This window comes from Hesperophylax consimilis, chromosome 23 (genome assembly GCF_061612785.1).
Source record: "Hesperophylax consimilis isolate HC1 chromosome 23, BYU_Hcon_1.0, whole genome shotgun sequence".
Lineage (NCBI taxonomy): Eukaryota > Metazoa > Arthropoda > Insecta > Trichoptera > Limnephilidae > Hesperophylax > Hesperophylax consimilis.
Window position 1 is genome coordinate 16262488 of NC_142858.1, and position 11990 is coordinate 16274477.

Here is an 11990-nt window from a genome sequence, read left to right on the forward strand (position 1 = left end):
GTTCTCAGGTTAGGAAATACGCATAGATTATTGAAATAACCCAAACTAAACCCTAAAAACCTGTGTTGTGCGTATGCGACCTAATCCCCCTGCTTAAATAGTTAATCTCCATTAGATAGAAAAGTTAAAATCTAGTGTTGTTTTTTTTAAAGATAGATATAACACAGCGGAAGAAATTGTTTTTATGGCTTTATGAATATGAGTTATAATATGATTGTATGGATATAGCTACTTATAATATCATGCATTTATTATAATTTATATTTTATGTTTATCCCTTTGTTTCAGATATCTTCATTTTAATAATATAGAGTCATTCAGCGAAGCAGTTTTTCCGGATCTCCCCTCTCTTGAAAGATTGTAAGTCAATTACTGATTTGCAATCAGTGTTTTTAATGCCTACATTTTTTATCACATAGTTCAAAAAAATCTTCTTTGTTTTTCCTCCATTTACCGTTATCCTGTGTCATCGGTAATTTTGTTCTCTGTTCACTTGTTTTAAACCTAAATGTCGCATTGCACATTTGTGCCACATGAATGTTTTCATTTTCATAGAAAATGTGTGAATGTAACAGAAAGTGCCACACACATCCATTATCATAATATATACATCAGGAATGCGGTGAATAGGGTGTGAATAGTAATGTGGTGTAGCGCACAAAGTAATTAAATAACATAAAGTATAAAGTCATTAAGTAACCTGATGGTTTATATTTAATAAATGACTTCTTCCCCTGAAACAGCCATTCTTTATCCAAAACCATATTGATGTCTTCTTTCCCTCGTAGTTTTCATAAAAAAATAACACATAATGTTTTCTCGGTTTTACCGAAAATATCTCATAATGAATTCTTATGCAACACCGATGATAAATATGATACAGACAATTTAGTATAATTATTTATATATATAACCATTTGTCAAGCATGACAGTAACTTTTTTACATGAGTCAGCTGATCATAAATCAATCAAAAAATAAAATAGGCCTAGAATCGGCGCTTAACAAGAACACTTCAAATATCAAAAATTCAATCTAACAACAATGGTTGATTTCTATGATCGTCAAAAAATGTAGTTTGAAACAACCCAACCCTCACTTTGAACTTTCAGATTTCTTCACAACAACCGAATTAAACACATTCAGCCGGGAGCTTTCGATGACCTCCCATCCCTCAAGCGACTGAGGTTGGACGGCAACGCCATCATCTGCGATTGCTCCATAACATGGTTCATGAAGATGGTAAATGACAACAGTTTCCCGCAGGGGCAACTGCAGACCGCCGCCACTTGCAACGCTCCCGATAATATGAAAGGATTATCTATTGTCAATATGGACAAAAACGACCTTCACTGTGGTAATAATAATATTATTTTAACCCTTTAGAGGCGGTAAGCTGATATGGCATGTCGATATGTAGCTATATATGTAGCACATGAACCTTGGTCACCGCTTGGGGAACATGTGTTCCTGTCATCTGCTCATTCGACATTGGAATTTAGCATGTTTTTGTCCAAACATAAACGGGAAAGTTTTGGTACACAAAATACATTTTAATTTATTCTTCCATGGAAATCATCAAAACTTCTCTTGAAACTATGAAAAAATAATAAATGCATCTAAAGAGTTTTTTTTGTACTAGGCAATTCACCCTAAAAAGAGTGCTATGTGATCTAAAGAGTTAATAAGAAACTTCATGACTTCCGCTTTTGTGTTTATCCGTGCTGCGTACAAACACCATTCTGAAAGCTTTATCAAATTATGTCAAGCCCGGAGACAAACGTCTGCATAAGACTTTTCATTTGTACAGTAAATTACTTGTGTACAATTGTCACTGAAGAGATAAATCTACAGAAGTGTGTAGTGGGCATGTCTGAAAGATTTCGAAAGATGAGAGTGGAAACTCGGGTGAAACCGGGTAGTAACTAATAGTACTATTTAAAACATTTACATATTTTACATGAATTTAAATAAAAAAAATACATATCTTATAATTAAATACTCACTGTATTATTTTTTCAGAGGGACCGACAATAATGCATGGACCTAAAGACTTGAAAGTAAATTTTGGAGGAGAAGCCACTTTCATATGCCAGGTCAATGGGGATCCTCTGCCCGAAATCAAGTGGATGAAGGACTCACAAGAGATATCCTTTTACGATCAGAAATTCCACCTTCTTGAGGATGGTACCTTGAAAATTGACAATACCATTGAAGAAGATGAAGGTTTCTATGAGTGCGTGGCCAAAAGTCCCATGGGGGAGACTAAATCAAACTCAGCTAAAATGGTTGTAACCAATGAAGCAGGAATAACAGAGAGTAATTATCAATTGAATTTTAATAATTTATTTATTTATTTAATCCGGAATGTGGGAAGATTAGTGCGAACCCACACTTCCTTTAAAAAATATACATCCCCAAAAGAAATTAAGAAAGAACACGAAAAAAAAAATGGAACATAAAAGTCATTATTTATCTGTAGCATTCGGATTGACAGGGTCATTACTTTTCTACAGTATGCTTCGATGCTGGAATCTGGACTCCACGGGGTTCCATGATAAGGACATTTCCAGAGCTATTTATCCCCTCTCCTAAACTTCCCTTTAAATTAAAATGTATTAACTTCAACAGTAGGTTATTGTACTTATAAATACAACGTCTGGGCATATAACAAGGCAATGGCAACATCAAATATTTATCAAACCTGCAGATTTATACATTCAGAACATCAGAATAAAATACATGAATCATGACACCTCAATGAGTAAACTCTCATTTGTCTCATAAACAACACACACATGTCACAGATAGTGAGGTTACAACAGAGCTCTAAGCGGCTATATGTATATACTATGATGATAAATGTTAAATTATACTTTTCTATATTACAGCCGCTCCTAGTTTTATAAGGACACCGGAAAGCGTAACTCTGAAAAAAGATCAAACTGCCGTGTCCTTGGTGTGCAACGCGAGGGGAGTCCCCAAGCCACACATCAGCTGGTTCCACAACAACAACAGATTGGCCCTGACGCATAAGGCGAAGATCATCAATGGGGGCAGTCTGCTTCTCGCAGACATCACAGAGGAAGAGACTGGCCAGTATCGATGCGAAGCAGAAAACATACATGGCAAAATATTCTCAGTTGCTGACATCAGATTACCAGGTAACTTTTTCTGCCATTAGCTTTATTACTGATTGGTTAATAAATGTTTTCTTACTAACAGATATTTTATCTATTTTTTGTGTGATTAATTATTTTGTAATTTTAATTTTCTAGGGCCTCCCAAAGGACTGATCGTCAAAGAGCCAGCTATTTATAAATATGGACAACCGCTTACTATCAAATGTTCAATCCATGGGCACCCAACGCCTATTGTAACTTGGTTCAAAGACGGAAGCATTCTTCGCACCAGTTTTAAAACAGCCGTCAATGGAAACCATGTCCTTTTAAAAGATCTAGATGAATCTAATTTTGGTACTTATCTGTGTAGGGCAGACAACTCTGAAGGATTCATAGAATTATCAACCGATGTTAAAGTGAAAAAATATTCTATTACTCCGCCAGTCCTCGTATACAAACCGTACGACATGGAAGCTTTCTTAGGTAGCAAAATTGAAATGCCTTGTAAAAGTGAAGGCAGCCCAACACCGAAGATTCTCTGGAAGAAAGATGGTTCTAATCTATTCAAGACAGAACGACATAAGATTTCTCAGGGAGGAAGTTTATATATTGACAAAATAATCCAAGATGATAGCGGCCGATACGAATGTACTGCAGTAAATGAACATGGACGCGCTACAGCTTCCGGGTTTGTAACCATCCTTACCGAATTTTCTAACAAACCCGGTGATAGATTTGTGAAGATCGCATTTGCAGAAGCTACCAAGGAAGTTGATCTCGCTATTAATAAAACAGTTGATTCCCTATTTGGAGACGGCAGCACACGTCCAAATATGGGGGATCTGTATAGAATTATTCGTTATCCAAATGCCGCTGATAGAGAATTAGCTAGAGCTGGAGAAGTTTATGAAAGGACATTAGTCAATATACGTCGTCATGTTAACGCGGGAAAGTCTGTTAACATCACTAAAGACTTTAGTTACAGAGAAATACTTTCCTCAGATCACTTAAATCTCGTGGCCAAGCTCTCAGGTTGCATTGCACATAGACTAACTACTAACTGCACTAATATGTGTTACCATCTGAAATACCGTTCAATCGACGGAACATGTAACAACTTCAACAATCCAACGTGGGGGGCATCTAGTACCGCTTTCAGAAGAATTTTGAAACCAATATATGAAAATGGATTTGGTCAGCCAGTTGGTTGGTCGAAAGAGAGGAAATACAATAATTTTGATTTACCCAGTGCCAGATTGGTATCCTCCAAACTTATTACAACAGAAGAAGTAACACCTGATTCAAAAATATCACACATGGTTATGCAATGGGGACAATTTCTGGACCATGACTTAGATCACGCTACACCTTCTGTCAGCTCTCAGAGTTGGGATGGTATTGATTGTAAGAGGTCTTGCGAGTACGCTGCACCATGTTTCCCAATCGATATACCGAAAGGAGACTCTCGTGTTGGAAACAGAAGATGTATGGACTTCATTAGGTCTAGTGCCGTATGTGGATCAGGAATGACATCAGTATTTTTTAACGAGATTCAACCAAGGGAACAAATTAACCAGTTAACATCTTACATAGATGCATCTCAAATTTATGGGTTTTCTGGATACGTTGCACAAGATCTTAGAAATTTATCATCAAATGATGGTTTAATGCGTAGCGGAGTTATTTTCCCAGGAAAAAAAGCACTTCTACCATATTCTTCTGGAACACATGAAATGGATTGTCGTCGTGGCCCGGTAGAAGACAACGTCAAGTGCTTTGCTGCAGGAGATATCAGAGCTAATGAACAAGTAGGGTTACTTGCGATGCATACCATATGGTTCCGAGAACATAATAGAATTGCCACACAATTGAAGCGTTTAAATCCGCATTGGAATGGTGACAACTTATACCACGAAGCAAGAAAAATCGTTGGTGCTGAAATGCAACATATAACATATAAGCACTGGCTACCGATTATATTGGGTCCTTCTGGAATACAGAAATTAGGGACATACAAAGGTTATGACCCTTCGAAGAATCCTACCATAGCCAATGTTTTTGCCACCGCTGCATTGCGTTTTGGCCACTCCCTGATTAACCCCATTCTTCAAAGACTAGATAACAACTTCAATGAGATTCCTGAAGGACACCTTCCGTTGCATAAGGCTTTCTTTGCATCTTGGCGATTGGTAGAAGAAGGTGGAGTGGACCCTTTACTAAGAGGATTATTTACAGTGCCTGCAAAACTTAAAACTCCCGGACAGAATCTTAATTCGGAACTGACTGAAAAACTGTTTCATGTGGCCCATGCTGTGGCTTTAGATCTTGCAGCAATGAATGTGCAAAGATCGAGGGACCACGCAATTCCCGCATATACTGAATGGAGGAAATTCTGTAATTTATCCACAGCAAACTCCTTTGATGACCTGCAAGGAGAAATATCAAGTCCTGAAGTCCGGGAGAAACTTAGGGAGATATATGGCAGTGTACACAATATAGATGTTTGGGTTGGGGGAATTTTAGAAGACCAAGTGGAGGGGGCTAAGGTCGGTCCTCTTTTCCAATGCCTTTTAATAGATCAATTTCAAAGACTGCGTGACGGAGACAGATTTTGGTACGAAAATCCAACAGTTTTCAAGGGAGAACAACTTAATCAGATCAAAGAAGTAACACTGTCTCGGATTTTATGCGATAATGGTGATAACATAGATAAGGTCACTCATGACATGTTCATCCTACCAGAAGCGCAAGGAGGCTTTATTGGCTGTGAGCAAGTTCCAAAGGTAGAACTGCGGATGTGGGCGGATTGTACTGACTGTGAGGGCGGATTCTGTAGTATCACGACTCCACAGGATACTACACAAAGACGAAGGAGGTCTATCGTTGGACAAATTCCTCCTCAAATTAACACAAATCACCAAATACTACAAACCCCGAATACTGAACTGGGAAGAATCCAAGGAAATAAACATTATCTAGAAAACCTACTTACTGAAACACGAAAACTTAAAACTCTGAAAGTAGAAACGCTCGCAGAGTTTAAAGACGTTGTCAAAATTGTAAAAGATATTTTGCACGAATTTCATGTTGCAGTAAAAATACAAAATGAAATTATGGACAGTATGGACGACAACAAAGACTGTGAAGCGCAATGTAAAATAGAACACGAAGCTAACAAAAATTAAACTATGGTCGGTGAAATACTTCCAAATAAAATTTGGTCATTATGTGCTTAAATATTAAAAGATATTATTTTTCTACAGGAATAAAAAGTTGTTACAAAAGATGAAAAGCCACGTAAGAAATTTTTGCACGTTTTTACAATTTTAGTTTTGATAAGGTACTGAAATACTAAGGTAGATAGTTAGAAGACTTATTTAGCTTGCACAACTAGGAGTAGTTTCAGCCAGAGAGTATAACGCATCAGGGTAAAATATAATGATATAATATAAACCCATCTGGGGCCACTTGTAATACAGCAGCTAAAGCAGTGTTATTCCATCTAATTTAAAGTTGAAGAACGTTATATGCGGTCTACTAAAATTAAAGCAAGAAAGCGCTCGGCTCTAATCAGAACCTTATTCCTTATCAAAAATAGTAATTTACTTAATATTAAATCTCTAAAAAACATGGTATTTTGATTACTTTTAAATCGTGGAAATAAATTGTTTGGTAACTGCTTAGTTAAGATTATTTTAAAGAAAGATTTTGAAAATTTGGCAACAGGCCAATTTATTATAAACTAAACTCTATACATATTATGAAATATTACTCTAGTCTGAACCATAATATAAATTATTAAAATCAGAATGCACGTTAAATGTAAACTAACAGTATTGTGATAAAGGTTTTGAATACTTATTTTGCAAATAATATGTATTATATATTTTTGCATACCTGCCTACTTATAATACTTTCTTAATATAAATACATAAGTTATAATAAATTAATTTTTTAAATAAGTGTTTTTTATGTTTACTATTGCAAAAAACTTCAATAAATATCAAGTATACAATTATGTTCGCACCATTTATTTCTCGGGAGTAGACAGGGAATAAATACTACAACAAACGCCGCATACAAGTTGTCAGAATGTATATTATTTAACCCAAAATAATTATATAAATTGCAACTTCAAGATGTTCTCAGTTAATCTTGATGTAATTATGATTAATAATGTAATAAATAATAAAATCTGTACAAACACCAAAACCTACAATAATTATTATTATAATTCGCTAATAAACACTACGCATTGAGAAATGGCCACTTAATTCTCCCAGACCTGTGACATCGTGATACCGTGGATTTTAAGTCATTAAAATGACTGATTAATGTCATGTACATCTTGTAATAATCACATAACATTGTAATAATGCATATTGTATTATTTTACTAATTTTGAAAAAATACACACCTTTTTAAGGTACTTTCAGCCTTATAATTGACCAAATGGGGTAACTTAACATCTCAGATGGCAGGGAGAGATTAAGGATTTTTACCTATTGTCCAACAAACTTGGTGTGCGTTCCTCTGGCGACTATATCATTAGAGGATTTCTTTTTGAGTTCTACTTCCAGAAAGGCCAGATTTTTTCCAGCTTTGATAGTTTTTGCGTCTACCACTATGTCTTCTCCTTCTCGGGCACCCTTTAGATAACTAGAAATTAAATATAATGATTCAATTAAAAGTTACTTTGTTTTTAACTATTTTATTATAATTCATAATATCGCAGTTAATTAGTTTCGATTATATCCCAATTTTCTTCAGGACAGTATTTACTATAGTACTCTCTGTTTATCTATATAGGTAACCGGGAGGAACGGAATGTGGCATAAATTATATAGTGGCTAAAAACAAAGTAAGTTTTCATTCAATTGCACATAAAGTCAAGCCTCACAGAGGTTGCTTTCTTCGATAATTTAAATTATCTAATATACAAAGAAGAATTTCTATGGCGGACAACGGGCAGGGGGAGTATTGTAATTTTTATACAAATCTATAGTTTTATTCTGAGGTTGATGAAAATCTGCACACTTGACCTTCAAAAGAAGATGAAGATCACTGTCTTCGTCTGATTTCGATAAATTTTGTGTAAAGCTCGGGCAATGCCGGGGACTTAAGCCAGTAACTCATAAATATTATATACAAGTACTCATTTTGGAGTAATTGTATTTTAAGAAAACAAACAAATTATATTCTTGTAAAATTGAGGAAGTTATTTTTAACCAGTCTACTGAATCATTTTAAACTGAAATTTAATAATAAGGTGACCCGAAAAAAATAAAATACTGATTTGATTTGATTTGAGGAGTTTTCCCTCATAATAAAACTTTCAAATATGCTCAAATATCTCAAACTGTTTATAAACTAAACTTAGATATGTATTCTGAAAAGTTGCTGAATTATGCCTGAATTTGGACAATGTGTTCTGTGAAGTTTCTGAATTTTACCTGGACTAGAGCAATGTCATAAGGTGTTGCTGAATTTTACCCAAACTTGGACAAAATGTGTTTAGGTAGGTTGCAGAATTTGTGTTCTGAAACCCCAACCCCACAAAAGTGTTCTGTGGAGTTGCTGAAGTTTGCCTGAACTAGAATAAGTATTCTGAGGGATAGGTGAATTTTGCGTAAACTAGCGCAATGGGTTCTAAAGAGTTGCCTAAACTAGGAAAATATGTTGTGAGGCGCTACTGAATATACCCTGAACTAGGACGTTATGTTCATTGGTGTCACCTTATGTGTATGTCGACGGAAACCCCGGCATTGCTGACTGCGCCACTGACGGGGTTGGTATGTGTCATGAGGGCATAGGTGGAGATGCAGTCCACCAGAGTGGCGGTAAAGCCTCCGTGGAGGCCACCTCCGGCGTTCAGGTGCTCCTGTTCCACTTTAAACTCTGCACTGCACACTCCTTCTCCTCCAGATACTATTTTAACCTGAAAACACAATGTTAGGTTAATCTAAACCGAGTTTGAAATGAGTGAATTAATAATAACAAAACTTTATTATGCCTACACACCAGTGACTTGTTAGGTTTTTCGATAGCATAATTTAATGTTTTGATAGTGGAACGTAGATTGTAGGAGTAATTAGTCAGTAGTAGTAATATCCTAATTCTCTAGGAATGATAACACATCTGCGCGGTAAAGCGTTATTTTACTGACTTGTGTTGGTCGGTTGAGTCATTCCGGCTGCTGCCCAAAGTGAAGATTGATCTGATGATAGTCAACCTCCGATAGGATAGAGCACCAGAAGAAGTAGAAGTTAGTTGGCAGTGCATTACAGAGTGTATATGGTTTCTTTATCAGTATAACTTTTCCTCTTATAATTTGCACAAATAATTTTTATAAAAAACACACTTGTTAACACTAAAATATGTGCTTAGTTTTTTTTTAATTTTGATTTATAGATTGTTATTATCCAATTATAAGATTGTACACTCTGTGGTCTAGAAGTGGGAACTTCAGATGACATATTTTTTGGTTGTTCCTTTCTAAACAAATATCCTCTCTTATAGCAAGCCTTATCTAAAATTGCCTCCCCTCCATTTAACATCTCTTATAAGTCTGAATTTGAATCCAATCTTCCATATAATTTTGAAATTTGCCAATTTAAACATATTAATCACCTGTAATCAATAAATTCACCTTCCCTCTCTCCATAATATGAAATTACGGCCTTTAACACCCTTGAAGAGTGAAAGCTAGAAAAATCAAAAAACTTAACCCAAACTAAGAAACTAGGAACTTACTTATCAAATAGGTTCTATGGTTCTTCTTTCAGGTTTTATTAAAAAAGAAAGAAAAACTAACCTAAAAACCCTCAAACACAGAATTTGTGAAATACTAATGAAAACTGCATTAGTTTGCTTCTCCATGGACCGAAATAGTTGTTCCTTTTACCAACTTTTCAAACTTGTCTTGTTTTGTTACTGTTCTGTTTGGTATGGTTACTAATCACATCATATTTATATAATTTAGTTATAAATAAATTAAACTTATTACCTTTTCAAGAACTTTATCAAATCCATGAGTTTTGGCAATGTATTCTGATACAACTTTCAATAGAGACATTCCTTTTTGAGAAGTCATTTTATTTATCTTTTAGCTAACAATTTTACGTAACAATATCCTAGTACCAGGTAATGTGTTGAAACGTATTATTGTATGCTGTTTAAACCACTGGGTCAAATGTATCCTTCAGAAGTTATATATTTACTATATAGTAGTTTTGGAAAGATTAGATGAAAAATATTTCAAATATATTCAACTTTCAAATTAGCGTGACTTTGACATTGACAGACGCAAAATGTAAATTTGACAGTGTTGCCAGCTCGATTTTAAAAATAAAGCAAGATGTCACGAATAGGTGCTTAAAAAGAGCTAAATGGCTCATGCTACTAAAATAATAGAATTTTGACTTTTTATAGTTTCATTCCTTGCATCTTTTTCAAAACATTTGAACTGCTTCAAAAGGATCACAAGAACTTCGTGCCTGGTATCCTTATCAGAGTACATCTTGCTTCCACAAGTTAAATCCATATATAATACTAAAAAAATCCGTCACATCTTCACGGTCATTAATTAGTCTTGCCGGTCATTTTATTTATTTTTATTCATTAAATGTACGCTAACAAACAACTAGGCACTGAGGCTCCGTTAATATGTTCAGTTTTGGGAACAAACAGCTTGTGCCCGTTTACCGATTTGTTCGCTTTTTTTAACAATTCATATGGTCTTATAGAAATCGTTGTCTCCCTAACTGTCACAGATAGAATGTGACCTAAACGGTGTTAAAAAAAAAATCAAACATTATATTCAAATATAACCACTAAGTAATTAAACCGCTAACCACTGTTAACCACCAAATTCAAATGTACACCTCTATCAAACCAAAGGTTCTGATCGCAAGGTATGATATTTTGTGTTTTTTTTCTAATTTTTTTATATGAAATGATAAAAAATGAGGTGCTATAATGTTGAGAATACATGTATTTAAAAAAATTGTTTTTTTTTTTTGTTATCTACAATTTTAGTTCAGCGTTTAAATGAAAAACGTGATGCGAGCTATTTTTAATTTTTTTTTTATTTGCATTAAAAATTGTAATATTTATAAATTGTTTTTTTTTTCAAATAAAAATTTGAAAGCGTTCATCACCTTTGAAAAACAGATTTTAGTTTTCAGATACTTATTTAGAATTTATTGAGTAGCGGAAATACACACCAATACTCTGGCTTTCTGGCAGCTTCTCTAAGAATTATAACGGTCAATAAGTCAGAGGCCTGAAGGGCTAGGCAGACTGACTAAAGTTGGTTCAACCGCTCAAACTCGCTACAGGTGATTCAACTCCGTGAAGGTTGGGTGGTTAGATGGTGACTGGATGTTCTGGCGGTACCGCCATACAAATTGATAGCCACGCCCCCTTATCGCATACGACAAATGTTTACATGGTTCAACTTTACGTTCAACTCAAGCAGATTGATACAACCGCTCAACGAAATTGAATGGTCTTTAGCGTCTGTAGTGGCGTAAAATATTACATTTGATTTTAACTAAATAGCTATTGAATTGCACTATTTTCCATCCACAACTGAAATAGTCGATTCTTTTTGTCACTAAGTTGAATTAAAAGGTTTGTTTTTTAAAAAACGCGTATTTAGAATAGTAGTCGTAGGTAAAATTTACCTGTTAAAAGTCAGAATTATAGAAGAGTATGTACGAGAAGTATGTGAATGTGAATGAAGCAAGGAATTTGTGCCGAGACAGATTTAAGCAGCGGTATATCCTCAGGCTAACACTGTTGTTAATTTATCTGATTATTTATCCTAGATGTAATATGTATTTGCTTGATATGGCGGGAAGTGTAT

General features: G+C 34.9%; 2 protein-coding genes across 2 annotated transcripts in view; one reads left to right on the forward strand and one right to left on the reverse strand.

Annotated features, from left to right (window-relative positions):
- Pxn (Peroxidasin) overlaps nt 1-7004 on the forward strand; it is a 58249-nt gene extending 51245 nt beyond the window's left edge. The window contains exons 3-7 of the mRNA XM_089645968.1: nt 289-360; nt 1112-1356; nt 2022-2318; nt 2891-3163; nt 3278-7004. Of these exons, the coding sequence (XP_089502094.1) occupies nt 289-360; nt 1112-1356; nt 2022-2318; nt 2891-3163; nt 3278-6306 (3916 nt within the window). The 3' untranslated portion in view covers nt 6307-7004. The remainder of the gene's footprint in view (nt 1-288; nt 361-1111; nt 1357-2021; nt 2319-2890; nt 3164-3277) is intronic.
- Nucleotides 7005-7131: 127 nt separating this feature from the next.
- Nucleotides 7132-10427, reverse strand: LOC149412368 (acyl-coenzyme A thioesterase 13). The gene is made up of 3 exons (XM_089645969.1): nt 10128-10427; nt 8857-9059; nt 7132-7780 (listed from the first exon to the last, which is right to left on the reverse strand). The coding sequence occupies exons 1-3, from the start codon at nt 10212-10214 to the stop codon at nt 7624-7626; spliced, it is 447 nt and encodes a 148-aa protein (XP_089502095.1). The 5' UTR covers nt 10215-10427; the 3' UTR covers nt 7132-7623.
- Between the last annotated feature and the right edge of the window lie 1563 nt (nt 10428-11990).